The sequence below is a fragment of the Pseudogymnoascus destructans genome, assembly GCF_001641265.1.
Source record: "Pseudogymnoascus destructans isolate 20631-21 unplaced genomic scaffold scaffold_14, whole genome shotgun sequence".
Classification (NCBI taxonomy): domain Eukaryota; kingdom Fungi; phylum Ascomycota; class Leotiomycetes; order Thelebolales; family Thelebolaceae; genus Pseudogymnoascus; species Pseudogymnoascus destructans.
Window position 1 is genome coordinate 694,333 of NW_020167533.1, and position 23,101 is coordinate 717,433.

General features: G+C 48.7%; 4 protein-coding genes across 4 annotated transcripts; 3 read left to right on the forward strand and 1 right to left on the reverse strand.

The window, feature by feature from the left end:
- Window positions 1-3,068: 3,068 nt before the first annotated feature.
- On the forward strand, window positions 3,069-3,404 carry VC83_05686 (uncharacterized protein; the record flags this gene model as incomplete). Its single annotated transcript, XM_024469302.1, has 1 exon — window positions 3,069-3,404. The coding sequence occupies one exon, from the start codon at window positions 3,069-3,071 to the stop codon at window positions 3,402-3,404; it is 336 nt and encodes a 111-aa protein (XP_024323098.1).
- Window positions 3,405-3,705: 301 nt separating this feature from the next.
- VC83_05687 (uncharacterized protein) lies at window positions 3,706-4,214 on the forward strand (the record flags this gene model as incomplete). The annotated part of the gene is made up of 2 exons (XM_024469303.1): window positions 3,706-3,966; window positions 4,035-4,214. The coding sequence occupies 2 exons, from the start codon at window positions 3,706-3,708 to the stop codon at window positions 4,212-4,214; spliced, it is 441 nt and encodes a 146-aa protein (XP_024323099.1).
- Window positions 4,215-4,349: 135 nt separating this feature from the next.
- On the forward strand, window positions 4,350-6,405 carry VC83_05688 (uncharacterized protein). The gene is made up of 2 exons (XM_024469304.1): window positions 4,350-5,416; window positions 5,473-6,405. The coding sequence occupies exons 1-2, from the start codon at window positions 5,261-5,263 to the stop codon at window positions 6,181-6,183; spliced, it is 867 nt and encodes a 288-aa protein (XP_024323090.1). The 5' UTR covers window positions 4,350-5,260; the 3' UTR covers window positions 6,184-6,405.
- Window positions 6,406-18,946: 12,541 nt separating this feature from the next.
- Window positions 18,947-19,937, reverse strand: VC83_05689 (uncharacterized protein; the record flags this gene model as incomplete). Its single annotated transcript, XM_024469305.1, has 5 exons — window positions 18,947-19,210; window positions 19,262-19,462; window positions 19,526-19,716; window positions 19,783-19,807; window positions 19,860-19,937. The coding sequence occupies 5 exons, from the start codon at window positions 19,935-19,937 to the stop codon at window positions 18,947-18,949; spliced, it is 759 nt and encodes a 252-aa protein (XP_024323091.1).
- Between the last annotated feature and the right edge of the window lie 3,164 nt (window positions 19,938-23,101).

Consider the following 23,101-nt stretch of genomic DNA (forward strand, 5'->3'; position numbering starts at 1 on the left):
GGATGGAGTCTCTTGAGTGGTAGCAGGGTTTGAAGTTGTTGTTTTTGGCGGTCATCTTCTTCGTTCCCTTCTGGTCTATCTCCTGGTCTTTGAGTTAATGCATCTGCTTTTCCGTTCTGTTTCCCAGGTCGATATATAATTTAAAAGTTAAACCTTGACAGAAACTCAGCCCATCGAGCTTGCCTTCGAGTAAGCTTCTTTGTTGTCATGAAGTATTCAAGACTCTTGTGATCTGACAAAACTTGGACTGGCATTGCTGTGCCCTCGACTTCTGGTCTCCATGCTTCGAAGCATCTGATGATGGCGAGTAACTCCTTGTCATAGATTTCATAATTGCATTCTGCAGGTGCCATCTTTTTCGAGAAGAATGCAACTGGATGTAGGATTCCCTTGGCATCTTTCTGTGACAGTACCCCTGAGGAAATAAAATCTGAGGCATCAGCTTCAACATAGGCTGTCTTCTCTCTATTGAAATGTCGTAAGACTGGGGCTTCTGTGACAGTCTTTTTCAGAAGTGTGAATGCTTCCTGACATGCTTCTGTCCATTCGAAGACATGGTCTTTTTTTGTTAAGTTGACAAGTGGTTTCATGATGTTTGAATAGTTCTTGATAAACCTTCGATAGAACACACAGAATCCGATAAAAGCTTGCGTGTCCCGTAATGATTTTGGTTCTTTCCAATCGAGTATAGTGTTCACCTTTCCAGGATCCATGCAAATTCCATTAACTCCAATGATGAGTCCTAAGAATTTTGTCTCTTGAACGAAGAATTTGCATTTTGCTATATCTGCTTGTAGTCCTGCTTCTCGAAGCTTTTGTAGAACCATTTTGACATGCTTAACATGTTCCTCCTTACTTGTGCTATAGACAAGAAGATCGTCCATGTATGCAGTGACGAATTTGATTATGTATTCCATTAATGTTTCATTCATATATTGTTGGAATGTTGCTGGGCCATTTGTAAGTCCAAATGGGAGAACTTTGTATTTGTATGATCCAAATCGAGTTTTGAATGTTGTCAGATCTTTGTCCTTCTCTGTCTGCATGCGAATTCGATTAAAGGCATGTCTAATATCAATCTTTGTAAGATATTTGGCACCCGTGATTTGAGCCAATGTTTCATCAATGAGGGGAAGTGGGTATGAGTCTTTCCTTATGATCGCATTTAGTTTGCGATAGTCTACGCAAAATTGAAGTCCACCTCATGGTTTGCGTACAAATAACACAGGTGAGGCAAATGGTGCTTTGCTAGCTTCGATGAATCCTTTGGTAAGATTGTCCTCCACGTATTTCTTCACAAGATCAAGCTCTTCTCAAGACATGTTATAGAGTGGTGCAAGCCCTAGTTTCGAGTTCCCTTCCAACACAATGTGATGGTCTGCATATCTGTGAGGCAGGAGCTTGTCTGCAGCCTGTTTTGAGAACACATCGAGATATTTATGGAACTCCTTTGGGAGGATCAGTTTTGGGTTGATTTCTTTCGTTTCCTCCTTTGCTTGTTCAGCGAGTATATCTTTAAATGATACTGCAAAAACCTTAGCTCCTTTCTGCTTCCGAAGCATATTGAATGGTGCAGCTCCAATCATTGTAACAGTGCATTTGTTCTTGTTCTTATAATGAGGTTGGAGGGCTGGCTTCAGAGCTTCTTTATCTTGTATTTGCTTCTCAGCTTGGGGACTTGTAGTTTTCACTTTTAAAGTGTCTGTTGGTGTAGTGTGCTGGCAGTGACCCTTTGTAAAGATGACTTGGTCGTTTACCATATTGAGTGTGACTCCATGCTGCTTCATCCAAGCTTTCCCAAGAATGATAGAATGTTTCCCAAGAGTAGTAATGAATAGAGGGCATAAACTTTCAACGTGATCTCCAATTTGTAGTCGAGGGTATATAGCATGCGTAACTGTAGGTGCTGCAACTCCATTAAATCCTTCGATGTTCTTTGGTTTTATAAGTTGGATAGGAGTGTTGTTCTCAATGTCACAATTCGTTTTGCGCCAACAGCATTCACAAAGCTTCCACTGTTACGGCTACAGTAACATGATGTCATGGTTACAGGGCCAGGGCCTAGTAACGTGACGTGTGAGTCACAGGGGGCAAGCGGGGTAGGCTGCCATGTGATGGGGCTAATGGATAGTTGCAGAAACTATAGTTGAGCTATCCACGAACTATCCTGAATATCTAGCTATCCGCCAACTATCCAGATTACCCATGTTCTGTGGTGTTCTGGAATCGACTTTAGGATATGGTTGTAGGGTTTCCAAAGAAGGGAATTCAAATTTCAGTATCAAGGTTCAGGCTCAGAGAGCAAAAGAAAGGTGAGATTCAATCTTATGTTACAATGGTCACGGAGGTCAAGAAGCCAGTCTGGAGAATAATAAGCTAGATTGAATCTAAAGAGAGAAAAAGAAGAAGAAGGAAGGAAGGTGAGGCTATTCCTCGTAATATACAGTTGTCCGCTTAGCGGTTGTAGCCTTGGTGGCTAAGGCTGCACCCATAACAACCGTAACAACCATAACAACTGTAACAACCGTAACAACTGTAACAACCATAACAACTGTAACAACTGTAACAACTGTAACAACCGTAACAACCGTAACAAGCTGTAAGCTATAATCGTAACAGTTACAAGCCTTTTATACACATGTAGGATCAACAAGGGATATACTACTAACGATGGATAACTTTTCAGCACATGCTCTAGCCTTAGAATTGGCTCCTCCTCCTTCAAACATTCTAATATGCTGGCTACCGCTTAATGCTACTAGCAATATCAGCCTCTTGATCAAGGAATTATTGCCTCATTTAAAATTCATTACCGTTGTCAGTGGCTTGCATACATGCTACAGGCATTCGACTCAGACCAAGATCCTCTCGTAACGATGAACATTCATCTTGCAATTCGATGGGCATTACGGAGTTGGTTTTATCACGTTACAGGGACGACTATCTACAACTGTTTTCAGAAGTCGACTCTTCTTGTCAATTCAATCAACCTTCCAGTACAGCTTGAGCCTTCTGGCCTTCAACAATTATATGAACAAGTTATACAATCTGGCCGAATACACGATGTCATGAGCATAAACAGCTTCCTCAATCCGATTGTGGAGCAAGAGGAGGAAGACATAACGGGAGGAGGGACTGAGACACAGGAGGAGCTTAAAGATAGACTTCTTCAAGAGGTGATACAGGATGAGCTCGGCTCTCATGAGGCCCAAGATGATGATGAAGACGAAGTCCAAGCTGAGCAGCCTACATACTCACTGCAGGCTGCCAGCAACGCTCTACAAGTTCTGATTGGGTTCACAGAGAGCAGAGAAGATATCCAGACCTCTTATTTGAGGTTATTTGAGCGGGGGTCAACTGGAGGAATTAAAGCGGAACGGGTATTCACAAGGCACATTAGATAGTTGGATTACATAAGCTTCATATATACGATATCCTCATCATTGCGATATATTTTGGCTGCACGGAATCAATCGTCTTAACGAGGCTGTACTGTATATAGATTATCGCTATACAGAGGATCGTTATAACCAGGGTATGACTGTAGGTATATAACTTAAGTGGCGGCCTCTAAGCGGGTGGTGAGACAAAATTGCTGTCTCAGGTCCACTCGGTAGCGACGTTGAGAGTTTGACAACCATCAAGGTGCAACGGGCGACCACCCAGACCGCCACCTGTTTCTGTTCACCGCTGCTGTACTCCTCAATGCCACGTTCCGGGCTTCCATGCGTTGCGGAAGCCCAGAACGGATGGGATAAATGGGCGCAAATGGGCGCAAATGGGCGCGAAGCCAGGGTCCACGCTTTGGGAAACTTGGACGAAAATTGTCAGAAGCCAAAGGCTAGCTCCCACGCCGAAGCCGCCGGGCAGCTATCCTTCCGGACTCTCCTCATCTTGTTGCCTACTCAACCGCTCCAGTCCAGAGAGGATCGCAGGATACCCATTAAATTTCTGACTGAATGCATCGTCGGCGCGTGACGCCGGCTATTACCCTCTCAATCAGCCAGCAGCGGTTATGAAGCTGATGATATCAGGACTCCGGTGTTGCCAAGGACAAGCTCTGGAGCAAGAATGATGCATCACGAACAGGCGAAGCCGAATGTTTTGAGAGAGGCTACAGGGCGATCTTGAGTCTGGTCGGATTAGTTCGCGATTGGGGTGTAAACAAGCCGATTCAAGCTCGATCTGTACAGGAAGTTCACACCGTCCATTGATCAATCATAATAGCCGGTAAGTACAGAATTGACATCTGTAGGGCTCTTTTAACCTCAGGGGTCTTTTTCTCTTTTCCTTCGACCAGTGGGGCGGTTGGTCAATTCGAGCGCGTGCCCAGATGTTTCTTGTCTGGGGTGGCAGCCACCAATTTAATGCCAACTCGAACAAGCGAGTTTCAACATCACGCCTCGAAATGCTGGGTGGGGTCGAGCTCTAAAGAAAGACACCTCTTGTCATATCCTACGATTCTGATTATAGCATCAATCAAAAAGATCGGATCGTCTGTGGTAGAGTACTTGATCCGTGGAGCCGCAATGAGATCATCTCACATGTTGCGAATCTTCAGACAGGTCCCAAGCAAGGCGTTTATCCGATGCCGTTGTGTGGCTCGTGAAGGCCGGGGTGCGGATTCCGAACACACTTGTAACATCAACGATACTCGCCTTCAAACACCAAACACGCATATGACGAAAGCCGCGCTCGACAGCAAACGCCCGCACGGCCCCGGAAACACTGGAGATCGCCCGTTCTGGCCTGATAAATTCCACATGGACTATGCTTCAAGCCCATGCATGATTAGAAACTGATTTTTGTCTCCAAGTTTTACCATCCTAATCATCGCTATGCGGATGACTAGAGCAGATCCTGCAGCTGCACGCATCTATATAGCTTCGTCTTCTCCCCGATTCATGATCCTTTCTCTTGTTCTTGCCTCCACAACCTGTCGACTACTCTCCTTAGCAGCCTCATTTCGTACTCTCTTTATTGCCCAACTGGCTTGGCTGCTTACGTTCTTTACATTTAATATTTTATCGGTGTGCTTTATTTATTTACAACCCACCATCCTCAGATATAACTTCCTGCGAAGTCCCATCTTCAAAACCACAATTTACATTCTTCAACAGCTCGGCCTGCTCCATTTTATAACTTTCGATTCTTCATCTCCCCGTTTTCTGGGAAACCCCTCTATCTACTTATCTTCATATCACTGTCGTCTACACCACCGAGTATAACTATCAAACAACCCACATGATCAACGGCCATTATGTCTCCAACTCTGATGAACACCTCGGTGCACATGGCATCCAGCCTACGCACGACACCTCCCTCCTACTTTCTCGACCGTCGTGAATATGGCGTAACCAAGAACCGCACGAAACCCGCCTCCACCGGCGGCGGCCGCGCATGGAGCGAAGAAGAAGTTCGCCTTCACCACCCTAATTTTCACAATCACACCCACTAACCGTTCACTTGTAGGAAGTCTACCTCCTCCAAACACGCCTCCAAAAGATGCCTTATAAGCACATCGCCGCGCACCTCAAGAAGACCGAGCTCGCCTGCCGCCTGCACTACCACCAGCTCTCGCACGGCTCTAACCGCCGCAAGCGCACAACCTCCATGTCCTCCGCGGCCTCGACAGCCTGCCTCACCCCACCACCCCCAACAATCCCCTCCCCGATCCGCGAACTCCCCATCTCGCCCCCATCATACTCTACATCCCCGACTCCAACGACGCCCCTCATCACCCTTCCCCGCCTCCCGCCCGTCGTCATCCTCCCCAAACCCTCCCCAGTCACCACCACGTCACTCACCCAGCACGCACCCCCACCTCGGGCCGCACTCCGTCTGAACTGCTCCGTCGCCGCCTCCGCTCTGACTCCGAGTGACATCGACAAAGAACGCCTGCGCCGCATCTACGACATCCACCGCGCGGCCTTCTGGTACGCCATCGCGGCAGAGTACGGCGCCCAGGCGCCGCCCGCACTACTGGAGGAAGTGTGGCGCAGGGGCGGGTGGTGCGCGCCGCCTACACCATGTGGTAGCCCTGAGGGGGACGTCCGCGATACGACAGAGAAGAGGGGGTCTAGCATTAGTGATTTGTTGGGGATTGATGCGAGTCCCAGAAGTCCGAGGGAGAGGGAGCTGATTAAGCGGTTGGAGGAGGAGGGGAGGCTGAAGATGGTCTAGTGGATGGATTCTGGTCTTGTGGGGACGGGGAGGAAGGCGTTGGTGTTTGTGGTGTTTGTGCGGTGTTGTTTTCTTCTTCACGTTTTCTGGGTCTGGAATGGGGTTGGAGTTGGTGGTAGGGATGACGTTCAACGAAGGTAATGACTACGGGGGATTCAAGGATTTATTCTCTTCTATCTGATCACAAGGCTTTTGGTGGGTGGTTTGGTGCGCTGTTACCGGTATCGGCGTCGGAGTTGTTGGCGCTGATGATTGAGGTGGGCTGGGTAAGGGGGCGGGGGAGGGAAAGGAGGAAGGCGTGGAGGAGTAGATTTCTTGGTGGTTTCTTATTCATGCAACCTTTTTTGTCGTGGGGTTCGTTAGGGTTATATTGTGCTGTGTTTATGTCAATGATTGGAGTTATGGCGTATGCTTCCGTGCTATTGTTTCTATTCGATGTACTCTGTGGCTACCACCACCGTCGCCATCACCGTAAAATCTCTTGGTTTATACTCTACCTATTACGTAGACACGAGCTTGCATGTGGGTAAGTATATTAACTTACCTTCATACCTACGTATACCGGTCACCCCCACCCAGCTGCCCTTCTACAATCCACCATTTCCGCGTCTAATGGTACCTATAGTTGACTAGATGAGTAACCTTTACATATGACCCAAAACAAGTGGCTACCTATGGACATTTGTTTTAGAGGGAGGTGTAGCAATGGCAATGTTATATATTGTTTTTCTAGAAGTATCTCTGCCACTCTTCGAAGAAACCTTTCTTGCCTCTAGAGAATGGCGACTCAACCCAGTGGAGATTGAGATCTGCCGACCACGCGATGATGATGGAACGTTTAATCCCATTGGAACTTGCTCAGGTGCCGTTTAGGTTGCTGGTCATCCAAAAACTGCAAATTGGCTTCCCCAAGATACGAATCATACACTCTCTCGTCTCCTTCTCTGGCTGTGATTCGAGCCTCTTCGCCCGTAGGTTGCTGTGCTGATCTATTCGCCCAGGTATTAACTACTGGAGGCCTTTCGGGCGTTTCAAGGGTTGGCGACGTATAGTTACGGCCACCTTGCAAGCTTTCATTGTCGTGTATCACTGGTTGATAGTCGGCTTGAATCAGCTCCTGGTTATATTGTGCATTTTCGCTATGGATAAGGACTGCCTTCGTGGAGCTAACTGCTCTTCATTATGCCGAGCAAACAGAGGAGGAGGTGATCCCGGCCATGGATGATCTGTTTGCTGAGATCCGGGCGACTTAAACGAGTTACATGACCGGTTTCAAGGAGCTAAGATATTCACGAAACTAGACATCAAGTTATGCCCTTTGGACTAACGAACGCACTAGCATCTATGCAAAGGCTTATGAATGAAGCCCTTTATGAATACCTAGACGTATTCGTCATCGTCTACTTAGACGACATATTAGTCTACTCTAAAGACGTAACAGAACATGTAAACCACGTTAAGAAGGTGTTACAAAGGTTGAAGGAATACAACCTACTTCTTAAGCTAGAGAAATGCAAATTCTATAAGAATCAAGTTGAATTCTTAGGTTAAATCATCGGAACGCATGGCATAAAAATGGACCAAGCAAAGGTCATAGCAGTGTTAGAATGGCTAACACTAACCACAGTTAAAGAAGTACAAGCCTTCTTAGGTTTCGCTAACTTCTACTAGAGGGTTATTATAGGATATTCTAAGGTAGCTCAACTACCTACAGAGCTTACAAGGAAAGACCTTACGTTCAAATGGACAAACAAGGCAGAGGCTGCTTTCTAAGAACTCAAGATAAAGTTTATAGAAGCACCTATCTTAGTGTTACGACGGAACAAGAAGGCTGGCCAACTACAGGACAGGAAGGAGGGAGGTCGCATGAGACCAGCCCTGGTACCTGGAGGGGCAGCGGGGAATAGTAGTTCTGAAAGTATCACGTGACGGACTCGCAGGATGATAAGAAGAGTCCTAAGAGTCCAGGACTCCGAGGACTCGAGTGAGTTCCCAGGAGTCCACTAGGCACGTGACGGACTCGCAGGATGATGAGAAGAATCCTAAGAGTCCAGGACTCCGAGGACTCGAGTGAGTTCCCAAGAGTCCACTAGGCACGACGCCACTATATAAGTAGATAGTATTTCCTTAGATAGGAGCTTCGTGCTCAACTCAATACAGTATTTGTTATATACTAGTAACGTGTTACTTGAAGCCTTTGTGTCTGATCCCCTGCCTCCTCTGATAAGTAAACCTTTACGCAAGAGAACCTCTGTGCCTTCTATCGTTTAGAAGTCAGCGTTACACTTAGCCATATTCAACCCTGCAAAGAAGATAGTCCTAGAGACAGGCTCTTCTGATTTCGGGATTAGAGCATGTCTAAGTCAACTAGACAAAGATGGAAAGCTCAAGCTAGTTGCATATTACTCTAGGAAACTCTTACCTACAGAGCTTAACTATGACATCTACAACAAGGAGCTAATAGCTATTGTCGTTGCTTTTGAGCAGTAAGAAACTCCTGTAGTATACCCTCCTCATCTGTTGTAACTTCTGTATTGTTGATTTGCTCGTCGATAGCCATTATATCATGTATATTGCCAGCTTGAATAACTTGTTCGTATAGTTGTGAAAGGTCTGTCAGTGTAATTGAGGTTGGAAGAGTGATTAGAGTTGTAAGAAGTGTTGATTTTGGAAAGCAAATGTATATAGTTGATTGTAAAACTTGTTGATTCCAGCTTCGTAAGATCCAGCGAATTGAAAGTCGTAAGCTTGCTTGCTTAATTGGATCCAGATTCGAATTATAACATTCAAGCATAAAACAGGGCCATTGTCGACGGTAATAAGCTTTAAGAGATTGAATAATGCCTTGATCAAGAGGCTGGAATTGACTAGTACTATTAGCTGGAAGCCAACAGATCCGAATATTAGGAGGTGGGGGACAAAGCTCAACACCAGATATGTGTGCAGAAAAGTTGTCCATTATAAGAAGGACTTGTCGAGTAAAGCCAATATGTTGATAAAATGCTTGAAGCCACTCGATCATAATTGTTGAATTCATCCAAGCCTTTTTATTCCACCTCCACTCAGCTCCCATTGTAGATATATTAATATTGAGTAAAGATCGAGGTGTTTTTGCTTTGCCGATAATCCAGATTGGAAGCCGGTCAGATCCAGAAGCATTTGTACAAAGAGTAAGTGTAATTCGAGCTTTTTCCTTCTTTAATCCAGGTAATGATTGCGATGCTAGTCCTCGAGATGGCATCATCTTCCAGTAGAGCCCAGTTTCGTCCATATTATAGATATTTTCCTCCTCAAACTCGCTAGCAATTGTCCGGAGCCCTTTCATCTCTTCTTCAACTAATTCTGGGATAGATCTTGCTTCGCCGTGACATGTATGTATCTTAATATTACGTCGTGATTTAAATCATGTAAGCCAGCCAGAACTAAAGTCGGGAACTGGCTGATCTGCATACTGTGGAAGTCTTCTCCAGATCTCCCTCGCCTTTTCTTGAAGTATATCACCAGATGTAAAGACACGGCAGCTATCAATTCGTCGCTGAAAGTCGTAGAGAATTTGTTCAAATTGAAGCCATTGGGTTCGATTTTGTTGTCCAGTTGTTGTCGAGTTGTCGAGATGTTTAAAGCGGTCACTGAGGCTATCTGATATAGTCGATTGACTTAGCCTATGATTGAATTCGTGGAGGAACCAGTTGATGCAGGCTTTCTGGGAGGGTTTCGGGTGCTGTTTGTGTGCCCAATTTCGAAGGGCACGGTGCTGTTCGAGTGTAATTGTGTGTTTTCAAGGCATAATAGAGTTGGATAAGTCGATAATTAAAGGTCAGAAGGTCAATATCGCGAATATCGAGAATTGAGTGCGAAAATCAATTGGTGCTGAAAAAAATATTGACTTAGCAGTGTTATCAACTTATCCGACATCATCTTGGCGAGAGTGGACTGTAGTAGTTTTAGTACTAGCGTAGAACTAGTATAGAGTTAGTGTAGGGCTAATGCAGGGTTATGGGGGCATAGACTAATAGAGTAATATCATGCTGATCGATCGAATTCTCAGCTGACCATAACGGCGGTCTATAATCACTGTGGTCAAATGTGATAACTGGCTACCACAAGCACCACTACTGCCACTACCACTGTTCCTTCACCTTCATCTTCACCTTCATCTTCACCTTCGTCTTCACCTTCATCTTCACCTTCATCTTCACCTTCGTCTTCACCTTCGTCTTCACCTTCGTCTTCACCTTCGTCTTCACCTTTGCCTTTGCCTTTGCCTTTGCCTTTGCCTTTGCCTTTGCCTTTGCCTTTGCCTTTGCCTTTGCCTTTGCCTTTGCCTTTGCCTTTGCCTTTGCCTTTGCCTTTGCCTTTGCCTTTGCCTTTGCCTTTGCCTTTTGCCTTTGCCTTTGCCTTTGCCTTTGCCTTTGCCTTTGCCTTTGCCTTTGCCTTTGCCTTTGCCTTTGCCTTTGCCTTTGCCTTTGCCTTTGCCTTTGCCTTTGCCTTTGCCTTTGCCTTTGCCTTTGCCTTTGCCTTTGCCTTTGCCTTTGCCTTTGCCTTTGCCTTTGCCTTTGCCTTTGCCTTTGCCTTTGCCTTTGCCTTTGCCTTTGCCTTTGCCTTTGCCCCTTGATAGTATGGAGGAAGGCGATGATATCGTCGTTCTTGCTGCTATAGCAACAGCGATACATTACCGCCGCTATCGACAACAGCGCAAGAAATGACGCTGTCGAACTTTCTCTGAAGGTCCGCGTTCCTACTATATACTACGGCTTCACGTGTTCTTCGGCCGGACGTTCCTCCGTCCTGGCACCATAGCTCACGTGTTATGACCCCGCACGTGATGCATTCGTGACAGAGTGTGAGTACGAGGATTTATCGTACTGATGAGTATGAGTACGTGCTAATACTCACGAGTATACTCGAGTTTCTAACCCTGACCCCAAGAGCTGGCATTACTATGCCGCAAAAATGCCAATTTTTCAATCTAGCAGCTTTAAATAGAAGTTAATACTATGGGTATTCGTTTCCTCGTAGGCAGCTCAGTCAGTTGGTGATATGGACCATTCGGTGAGTTGTGGTCTGTGTGCTAAGAGAGGCGTCAGGGAAAGAACACCGATAGCTCTGGTCCCTTCCAAATTAAGAGCCGATAAGGATAACAAAACTCGAGGACAACCTCCAACCATCCATCCGCGTCGTTTCCACATCCAAAGGCTTGATTGAATTGACACCCGGTGGCGTACAAAGTCCTGCCTTTGCTCTAAATTGCACCCGAAATGGCAGACATAATGGCTAGTATAGCGCTCCCTCAACGACCAATAATCCCAGTCAAGAAAGCACATCGGAAACGCAAAAGTGACCAGGATAATGCACAGACTGGCCAGCACGACCAGAAGGGACCGATGAGCATTTCTTTTGCTGGATCTTGATGCGGTGGTCGATACAGCTTTTGTGTCTTGTTTTGCATGTTGGAATCCATTGTAAGTTGAGGGACTGAAGTTTGAAGTGCCTGGCCCTGATTTTCAGTTTGGCCCATGTTGTTTGAAAATGACTTTGGCTTCCTTTTGTCTTCTTGTTCCTTGATCCGCTGGATGTTCTGGTCGATGAGCATGCATTTCTTTGCAAACTCGTGAAGTGTAGTAGCTCCAACTTCAGCCACTAAGGCTTACTGCATATGGTTGGTTGACTTTGAAGCGCAAGTCATCTAGCAAAGTTTCTTCAGAGTAATCAAGCTCTGTCGTGAGCCTTTGGAACTCAGCCCAGAACACTGGAAAGGTGTTGTTTCTCTGATACAGCTTCCGATACTCAGTTTGAGCTGTGTGCCTTCGATTGGGATCACTGAAGACTTTTTCCAAAAGTTCAAGAATTTCTTCCGCTGTCTGCAGTTTTTTTGTAGAGTTTGGTCGAAGCCTTGGATTGACATGTCGAACTGCCAGTCCTCCCAGTCGACTCTGAATGTAGCTCATTTGTAAAGTCTGTGTTGGAAAATGATCAATGTTGGCTTTGAGATTGAGGCGAATTTTCACAACCCAGTCTTCAAATGATGGCTCTATCCCATCTGTGAGGATTGGAGGGTCTGGAATCCGAGCTGACAGTCGACTGTGAGAGTGGTGTCCTGGTTCATTCTTCAGAGCTTGTTGGGTTTGCTTTTCAAGATATTTCTGAATTGTTTGTTGCTCTGTGATTTGTTGCTCGTTGCTCTGGATCAGTTCCTGTAACTGGAGAATAGCATCATCCTTTTTAGCCAGTATCGAATTCGAGTCCTCTGCTAGGGCCAAATAGTCCCAAAGAATGTTCTTGTGCAAAGTCCATGCCATTTTCTGGTTGCTGACAGATAGTTTCTGGAATTCGTCAAAGGTTTCAACATTCCATTCAACCTTTTCATGTCGATTTGCAAGTATAGATTCACGTCTCTCTTGAGCTGTTCTGCCCAGAGTGTGAAGGAAGGTTTCAGATTTGAAATTAGGATCATGAAGTTCATCGGTTTGGTTTGCAGAACTTGGAATTGATGCTCCTTCTGCCAGGAATTCCTGGTCTTGTTCTGGATTATTTTGAGCTGCCATTGCAGCTTTTTCTTCAGCTGTATCAGCCATAGCGAGTTACTATTTCAATTTCAGTTCATATCGTCAAGTCAGACACATATTGCCAAAGGCCCTATTGTGCAGTTGTCGGCTGTAGGAGCCACTCGAGATGTAAGGATGCCTCCTTACACGGGGTACCCTCGGACCCGTAAGACAACGCGGAATAGGCGACATAGTAGTATAGCAGCATAGATGTTCTAGGGTCGGGGTCGATTCGGGCGGCAGACGGGAGTGGATCTACCGGTACGCTAAGGCCTAGCCGAGTCGGACCCCATTTAGGTACATAAGGGGTAGGAAGCTATAAGCTCCCCTTTCATCTTTTTTGTATCCTTCGTAGTAGACCTATAGGATAGAATACAGCATCACCTCCGACTCGCACTCCCATATGCACCTACGGAGAGCCGTATTCCCTGTGTCCTTACATTATACAAAAAAGATCACGCTTGCCGGGGACGGCCGTACCTAAATAATATCCCACAACCGGAACGACTCAGGAGAACTGTCGAAACACCACCGACCGCGACTCGGTGACATTTCGAAGTAGAGACCTGATGACTCCAAATAGCCGTGACCCCAGAGAACTCATGGACAGCCAGTGGATCCGGGTTTGATCCTGCAGAGCAAGCTGGTAAAGTCGCCGACGCGTTGGCGCCGAATAGGATACGAGATCCTAAAGAACCCCCTCAAGCACAGAGGCAATTGTGAACAAGAGTGTTGATAGCTACGAGCTACCGGAAGTCAAACTCTTCCGTATCGACTGCGACTCGATACACCCCCGAATCAAGATGTCGCGCAAGACGACACAAAACCCACCACCCGACAATGACGGTCAACCGCTACGAATGACAACTAGGCAAACCGCCACAGCGGGCACGACCGCAGGGCCATCCGAAAGCCCCCCGGATCGCATAGCGAACCTCGAGAACGAGATGCGGGAGCTCAAGGCGATGGTAGCCAGCCTCGTAGCTAGCCAGACCCGAATACCGTCTACGCCACCACCGGCTGCCGACGCCCCAGTGCGCACCATTGAGGCCGACGAAGACGAACAGCCTGCACCGACAATGCGAAACACGCCCGGCACCGTTCGACTGCCACCTGTCGACAATGCGCGCTCTCCTTCAATCCCGGGTCTACCCCGACAGTACACCGTGGACCCTCCGAACCGTTACAAGAAATCCACCATCTCTGAGAAGATTACGCCGCTCAGCGATGGGATAGAACATACCTTTATGCAATGGAGCGCGTCCATTCGGGACCGACTTGTAGTCAATGAGGACCACTACCCTACCGACGTCTCGAGAAGAGCGTTGATATGGGGAACTACGACCGGCCTGGCAAAGAAATATCTGGAACCCCAATACCTATCGGATACGCATGGCTTCCAGAGCGCAGACGAAATGATGGACCTATTAGGATCATATTACCTTACGGGTAATGAGACCGAACAGGCCCGGAACGAATTCGACGATATGCAGATGGGCGAAAAGGGTCACTTACACGAAACCTTCCCCGAGTTCAAAGCCCGCTTCCAAAGTGCGGCGATTACGGGACAAGTATCACAATCGGAGTGGTTTCGGTATATGTGGAACAAGCTCACACCGCAATTCCGCAGCTGCGTGGCGGTCGTGAAGGACCAATGGAAAGGCGATTACCTCACCATGGTCCGAGCCTTAACCGCCTTCGACCAAGAGCGACGCAGGAACGGCGAGTTGAGCTCCCAGTCCAAGAGCGGCGAGTCGAGCTTCCCAGGACGGGCCCGCCTCGGCTCATCCAGGTTCCCGCCTGTGGAGGCCGCCAAGACCCAACCACCGAAGACGACAAGAAGTCCGTTGGGTTCCTTCCAGAGGACTCCTTTCATACCCACCGCCCCCAAGCCGGACATAACAGGTCGCGTGCGGACCGCCGTGCCGGCTGCGTCTGGAAACTGTTTCAAATGCGGGAAGCCCGGTCATTTCCAGGACAGGTGCCCGCTCAACCCCACAGTCAAAGAGATTGACCGCGAAGCCCCTGAACCCGAAGAGCAGTGGGAGGAGGCAGTCGAACTCCAATCGGATGCGTCCCTGTAGAAAACGACGAGGCCTAGGGAAAGGCTCCTTCCTAGGTCTACGCAAATGTGATCTGCGAGATCTCGACCTACAAGAACTCTTGGGCGGAACCCAGTTCTTAGTCGACACGACGCTGAGTCTGAACGGACTCGGTGTGCAAACGAAGGCTCTCGCAGACACAGGAGCAAACGGATACCTCGTCATCAACAAGCCCTTCGCGCTACGACTGTCGAAGGCGCTTCAGAGCCCCATACGGAAACTGCCCTACTCTGTACCCATACGTGGTTTTCAGCGAAAAATCCAAAGTCACGTATCGGAGTATATTCGGTTGCACTTAACAGTCGAAGGACGCCGAATATATAACTGCCCCTTTGTGCTCCTGGACCTCGGAGCGCAAGATGTGATAATTGGGAGGAAGCTTTTCAGCCGCTTCCGAATACTACTCGACTCTGCAAAGAGCCGGCTAGTATGGCCAAAGGAGTACCCGCCTACTCCTAGCTGGAGCAAGGAGATCACCTTGCCCTACCACTCGCGCGAAACGTCCATTCGACATCCTTCTCACCAGTCGGATGCGAATCGTAGGGATGCCGCAATCCACCACGAAGACAGACGCCGCGCAGGCGGACGCTCGATGGAAATGAAAGTGATAATTTCGGACTCCGGAATGACCACCGACACTGCCCCGAGTACACCTCAGATCCCAGGGGTACCTTTCTTGCCACCGGCGAAGCCTGTACCAAGCTTCACGCCGGTGCACATCTGCGAGATCGGTGCAAACGCCTTCCACCACGAGATGATGCGAAGCGATGCCGAGTTCTTCCAGACCAGCCTTTACGAGATCGATCAGATCATTCGGGAAAAAGAATCTGAAGAGGATGACGAGACGATATCACTCATCCAGGAGAAACTCCCGCCTGTGCACCGAAAGTACACCGACGTCTTCTCAAAATCGGAATCTGATAAATTACCACCACACCGGGTATACGATCATAAGATACAGCTAGAGGCGCCATTACCAAACGCTTTCTCCCCGCTCTACCGGCAAGGCACCAAAGAGCTTAAGGCTACCAAGCAATACCTGCTGGAGAACCTGGAGAAAGGCTTCATCGTCAATAGCAATAGCCCCTTTGCGTCCCCTATACTCTTCGTTAAGAAAGCGGACGGCAAACTGAGGTTCTGCATTGATTACCGCAAGCTGAACGGACTCACCCGCAACGATCCGTACCCTATACCGCGCATCGACGAACTACTTGGACGGGTGTCGAAAGCCAAGATTTTCACGAAACTAGATATCCGACAAGCCTTCCATCGCATACGAATGCACCCTGACTCCGAAGAGTATACTACCTTTCGGACTCGATATGGATCTTATAAGTGCAAGGTGCTGCCGTTCGGACTGACCAACGGCCCCGCAACGTACCAGCGCTACATGAACGACGTCCTCATGCAATACTTGGACGACTTCTGTACGGCTTACCTCGACGACATTCTCATATACTCCGAGGACCCTACGGAACATATAGAGCACGTACACAAAGTCCTACAGCGCCTTCGTGAGGCAGGGCTACAAGCCGACCTCAAGAAGTGCGAGTTCAATGTTACCCGAACTAAGTACCTGGGTTACATACTGACCACTTCCGGTGTCGAGGCGGACCCCGACAAGATCGAACCCCTTCGAAACTGGATTCGACCGACCACCGTTACCGGTGTGAAATCCTATCTAGGCTTCTGTGGGTTCTACCGCCAGTTCATACGCAATTTCGGGAAGATCGCGAAGCCCCTGACTACTATCACGAGCCCCTCGGAGCCGTTCCTATGGACTGAGGAATGTGAGAACGCCTTTGAAGAATTACGGCGGCAGCTACTAGCGGTGCAGGCACTACACCACTTCAACCCCGAATTGCCTACGAAGCTAGAGACCGACTCTTCAGACGGAGTCGTCGCCGGCGTGCTATCACAAGAGCACCCGGACCAGCTCTGGTACCCAGTGAGCTTCTACAGCCACGTCCTTACCGGCCATGAGATCAACTGGGAAATCCATGACAAGGAACTCTTCGCCATCGTGAAAGCGTTCGCGAAATGGAGACCTGAGTTGGCCTCTGTTACGCAGCGAGTCGAGGTGTATACGGACCACCGCTCGCTCGAATACTTCATGACGACGAAGGTTCTCACCGCGAAGCAGGTGCGATGGATGGAACTACTATCCGACTTCAACTTCCACATTACGTATACGGCAGGTAAGAATAACCTGAAGGCTGATATTCTGAGCCGAAGAGACCAAGACCTCGTAATGCAACAGAAAGTCAAGTTGGATAGTCGTGCGAGGGTGTTGCTTGGCCCTGCCCGCCTACACCCCCGTATCAGTGCCGAGTTGGCCGACAGTTATGTAGCATCGATCAATGCCATTGACCCCCCAAAGGCGCAGATGCCCTTCGATCTGATCGAGGCACTATGCGTAGACAACCGGAAGTCGTTCGCCGAGACACGCGCGAAACAACCCTTACCGGATGGGTACGCCCTAGCCGACCAACTCCTCCTGTACAAAGACCGCCTATGTGTGAACCGCCACACCGAGCTGTGTACGAAACTCATCCGAGAGGCGCATGACCAGGTGTCGACGGCGCACCCCAGCGGCCGGAAGACCTACCAGTTGCTTGCCCAGAAGTATCGCTGGGTCGGTATGGAAGCGGACTGCATACGGTATGTGCGTAACTGCGCGACATGCCGCCTTTCGCACACCAATGTCACAAAGCAACAGGGCTTTCTACACCCCCTACCGGTACCCGACTACCCTATGCAACACCTTACGATGGACTTCAAGGAGTTCCCAAGGGACAAGCACGGGTACGACAGCATCCTAGTGTTTATGGACCGCCTCGGGAAGAGTTCGGTGACCATACCGTGTTATAAGACTACAGATGCACGACAAATGGCGCAGCTGTTCATCGAATGGATATATCGATTCGGGCACACCCCGGTATCGATCGTCAGTGACCGCGGACCCCAATTCGTGTCATCCTTCTGGCACGAGTTCTGCCGGATCATCGGCGTCAAGATCAAGCTGTCGACAGCCTATCACAAGCAGACCGACGGGCAGACAGAAATCATGAATCGGTATATCGATCAGAGACTGAGGCCCTTCGTATCACATTACCAGGATAACTGGAGCGAGCTCATTCCCATCATGGATCGGGTGCAAATGACCCTTCCCCATGCCTCGATCAGAATGACCCCCTACCGACTCAAGTACGGAACTGATCCGCGCACCAGTTGGGACTGGGAAACCCCGAAAGCCACGACCCCTAGGGAAGTCATGAACCAGAAGGAAGCCAAAGCAGTAGCAAACCGCATGCACTCCGCATGGATTTACGCAAAGGAGAACATGGCCAAAGCACAAGAGGATATGTCTAAATACGCGAATCGACGCCGACGAGCCATTGACTGGGACGTAGGAGACAAGGTTTACCTATCGACCAAGAATCTGAAAAATCACCGCCCTAGCCGTAAGCTGGGGCAACAATGGGTCGGACCCTATACGGTACTGGAACAAATCGGACACGCCTTCCGACTAGACCTACCGAAGGGTTCCCAAATACACGATGTCTTCTCTCCAGACGTACTCATCAAGGCTCCGAATAACCCGCTGCCCGGTCAAGCAGCGCCTGAGCCAAGCAGCGAAGTCGTAGACGGCCTAGAGGAGTGGGAGGTCGAAAAGATCCTCGCCGTAAGGATCCGGCGAAAACAACTTCAATACCAGGTATCCTGGGTCGGATACGATCCGGACCCGGAATGGTACCCCACCTCAAACTTTAAGAACTCCCCCTACAAAATCCGGGAGTTCCACGCGGAGTACCCAAACCTGCCAGGACCACCGCAGGACCTACCCGGCTGGATCACGGAATGGGAGACAGGCAAACCAAGCTACGATCACGAGAGGCACGGCAAAGCAGAGGAAAACAGCGTCGTTGCTACCTACGACACTAAACTAAACACCCTCTAAGCCAGGGCACCCTCAGAGCCGTAGCCCTTGCGGAAGCCACCCTTCCCAAACGTCTCACCGGCGTCGCAACAAGCGGCTACCACCATGAGAGACGAAGGGTCGAAGTGACCCCACGCGAAAGACCACGCCCGAGTTCCCTCCGGCACAGGGCCCGTTCACCCAATCGGGTTCTCCCCATTCCCCTCCTCCTCCTCCCCCCTCTTCCTCTTCCCGCCATTGCGGGGAGCCACCGCAACAGCCCCGGCCAACTTCCCCACCGCCTTCTCCACCTTCGCAACCGCAGTCGCCACGAAGCTCACCTCCTTCCCCACCTTGTCGGTGGTTTTATCCACCGTCCCCAGCAAGGAGACGGCGCGGGCCTGCCCCGCGAGGAGCTTCCCCGTATCCTCCTTCAACCCCTCCACCGCGGCGGCGAGGTCCTACCTAGGAGTCAGACCCAGAACAAGAACAACAGAAAGGGGAAAACTTACCTTGATGGCAGCGAGGGTGGCCAGCCCCTGAATGTACTGCGCCCCCTCAAAGGGGGAGCGCAGGGCCGGCATGGCGGCGCTGGAGAGGTCGGCCACGCGCGCGACCTCCTTGTAGGTCTTGAGGGTGGTGGCCGGGACGGGAGGGGTGGCCGCTTCGGCGGCGACGATGGCGGCATATTCCTCCTCGAGGAACCAGAGAATCTATCCCCCAGAAAGTCAGCACAGGAAACCAACCACCAGACCGAACAGCACCCGAGAACTCACCGGCACACATGGTGCCTTCTGCTTCACGCAGTAGGCGCACTTGGAGCTTTTCTCGCTCCAAACGCACTCGTGCTCCATGGGAGCATCGTCGGGTGTCCCAATACGGCGCACGCATCTCATACAGAGGACGCGGTACGCAGCCGGGAGGGCCCCGGGGGGCAGCAGGACGGGCATCTTCGCGAAAAGGTTTCCTACAAAACCGTCAGCCCCAAGCCCAGAAGTTATCACCTACGCGTCGGCGCGCAATCATCACCTACTCGGTCGTCTGGTTTGTTTTGTTTCCTATGAAACAATCAGATTAGTATACAGTATACGAACAAGAGGGGCTACTTACTGGATTCGGGAGGTGGGTTCGTAGGCGGTGTTGTTGTAAAAAGAAGCCTTCGAATCCTGGTGGAATCGGTTGCTCCATAACAACCGCTTAGAACAATGAATTTCTGAGGAGTAGTAGCGCGCGCACAGTAACTAAGAAACTCGCGACGCGCAACACCACAACTGGATACTATACGGTGCCAACTCGGACCTCAACAATCCGCTTTTATTAGGAACAAAGCACGCTCCGCGATCCATCCCACGGACGCATTCAGCACCACGATCTTCGAACAAAGACTACCTAGACCATACCGACACTCGGCTACCATTCGGTCGGCACACGGAGCCACGCGCTTTGAGGACAAAGCACTCTCTCAAGGGGGGGGTAATGTAAGGATGCCTCCTTACACGGGGTACCCTCGGACCCGTAAGACAACGCGGAATAGGCGACATAGTAGTATAGCAGCATAGATGTTCTAGGGTCGGGGTCGATTCGGGCGGCAGACGGGAGTGGATCTACCGGTACGCTAAGGCCTAGCCGAGTCGGACCCCATTTAGGTACATAAGGGGTAGGAAGCTATAAGCTCCCCTTTCATCTTTTTTGTATCCTTCGTAGTAGACCTATAGGATAGAATACAGCATCACCTCCGACTCGCACTCCCATATGCACCTACGGAGAGCCGTATTCCCTGTGTCCTTACACGAGAGGGAGCGCACTTCCCTCACAGTTATATCCTTGTTGAGGGAGCATTGTAAAAGGTCTGACTTGCGAAGGTGGTGTGTGTGTGTCGAGCTGACTGTCGAGAGCCAACTTTGAGGGGTTGCCTCAAGATCGTCCTGGAATTGACTTCAGGATAAGGTTTCTGTTCTGGGTTTCCAAAGAATGCATTTCGATTTCGATTTCGATTTCAGAAGAGGTTCAGCTCGAAGAGCAGGAAAAGAGTATAAGAGAGGTTGAGTTTTATGTCACTGTTCACCAACGTGTAATGGTGGGTGCACCAGATGTGAGAATCTAGCCACCCAAGGAAGGGAGGATTTTACTAAGACAACACACTGTCTTAGAAAACAGAGCCAAAGGGTTGTAGCTTAGACTATTCCACAACGCAGCAATCAGGTGTATGATATAGTGGAGTGGTTTAGACAAGTTATAACAAATGTTGAGTCTGAGAACTCAGGGATAAGTCAGAGGTTAGCACCTCACTGACTTTTCAGAAACAAGGAGTAACAAGATCAATGCTTGGAAGCTTGGAAAAGACGTGGAAGTATGTGATCGTCCATTTACTGTATTGTCTGCTTTGCCCTTTCTTAAGGAAAGGGCAATCCTATTTATGCTAAAGGAGTGTAGTTCTCTCATTTTTCAATACTTTCCATGACTAACCAGGCTTGGTAACTGTAGTCGACGTAAGAGAATCCCATAGAACCATCTCCTAGGTTCCTAGCCTATAGGAAGTGAAAGGAGGTCCAAGGTCAGAGTACCCCTATAGACAAATTATGTCATAACTTAACCAATCTTGTGGGTAACTAAGGAGCGATGACGTGTAATGAATCATAGAGGGTTGTAGAAGCTTTTGGAGCTATCGTTCATGTTCCTAGGCCTCTAGTTGATAGAGATATGTCATGTGTAGTATTAGCCCAGTAACTAAGGAGTGATGTCATGTAATGAATCATAGAGGGTTGTAGAGATATGCTATGTGGTCATATCGGCCCAGTAACTAAGGAGCAATGACGTGTAATGAATCATAGAGGGTTGTAGCAATCGTTGAGTAGTATTGCTCTTGTTGTTGGTGTGACAAGCCAAAATATGTATAGTGACTTGTAGGTTTGAGGAGGAGATTTCTAAGTTTGCTCTTGAGTTTGATAGCAAACTGAGTGCAACGAATGTCAGTATGACANTGTAAGGATGCCTCCTTACACGGGGTACCCTCGGACCCGTAAGACAACGCGGAATAGGCGACATAGTAGTATAGCAGCATAGATGTTCTAGGGTCGGGGTCGATTCGGGCGGCAGACGGGAGTGGATCTACCGGTACGCTAAGGCCTAGCCGAGTCGGACCCCATTTAGGTACATAAGGGGTAGGAAGCTATAAGCTCCCTTTCATCTTTTTTGTATCCTTCGTAGTAGACCTATAGGATAGAATACAGCATCACCTCCGACTCGCACTCCCATATGCACCTACGGAGAGCCGTATTCCCTGTGTCCTTACACGAGAGGAGCGCACTTCCCTCACAGTTATATCCTTGTTGAGGGAGCATTGTAAAAGGTCTGACTTGCGAAGGTGGTGTGTGTGTGTCGAGCTGACTGTCGAGAGCCAACTTTGAGGGGTTGCCTCAAGATCGTCCTGGAATTGACTTCAGGATAAGGTTTCTGTTCTGGGGTTTCCAAAGAATGCATTTCGATTTCGATTTCGATTTTCAGAAGAGGGTTCAGCTCGAAGAGCAGGAAAAGAGGTATAAGAGAGGTTGAGTTTTATGTCACTGTTCACCAACGTGTAATGGTGGGTGCACCAGATGTGAGAATCTAGCCACCCAAGGAAGGGAGGATTTTACTAAGACAACAACACTGTCTTAGGAAACAGAGCCAAAGGGTTGTAGCTTAGACTATTCCACAACGCAGCAATCAGGTGTATGATATAGTGGAGTGGTTTAGACAAGTTATAACAAATGTTGAGTCTGAGAACTCAGGGATAAGTCAGAGGTTAGCACCTCACTGACTTTTCAGAAACAAGGAGTAACAAGATCAATGCTTGGAAGCTTGGAAAAGACGTGGAAGTATGTGATAGTCCATTTACTGTATTGTCTGCTTGCCCTTTCTTAAGGAAAGGGCAATCCTATTTATGCTAAAGGAGTGTAGTTCTCTCATTTTCCAAGACTTTCCATGACTAACCAGGCTTGGTAACTGTAGTCGACATAAGAGAATCCCATAGAACCATCTCCTAGGTTCCTAGCCTATAGGAAGTGAAAGGAGGTCCAAGGTCAGAGTACCCCTATAGACAAATTATGTCATAACTTAACCAATCTTGTGGGTAACTAAGGAGCGATGACGTGTAATGAATCATAGAGGGTTGTAGAAGCTTTTGGAGCTATATTTCATGTTCCTAGGCCTCTAGTTGATAGAGATATGTCATGTGTAGTATTAGCCCAGTAACTAAGGAGTGATGTCATGTAATGAATCATAGAGGGTTGTAGAGATATGCTATGTGGTCATATTGGCCCAGTAACTAAGGAACAATGACGTGTAATGAATCATAGAGGGTTGTAGCAATC

Bases quoted from the DNA above. Each gene is read 5' to 3' on its own strand.
- VC83_05688 (XM_024469304.1), top strand. From the start codon at position 5,261: ATGTCTCCAACTCTGATGAACACCTCGGTGCACATGGCATCCAGCCTA. The intron at 5,417-5,472 runs GTTCGCCTTCAC...GTTCACTTGTAG, and splicing joins GCGCATGGAGCGAAGAAGAA to GAAGTCTACCTCCTCCAAAC.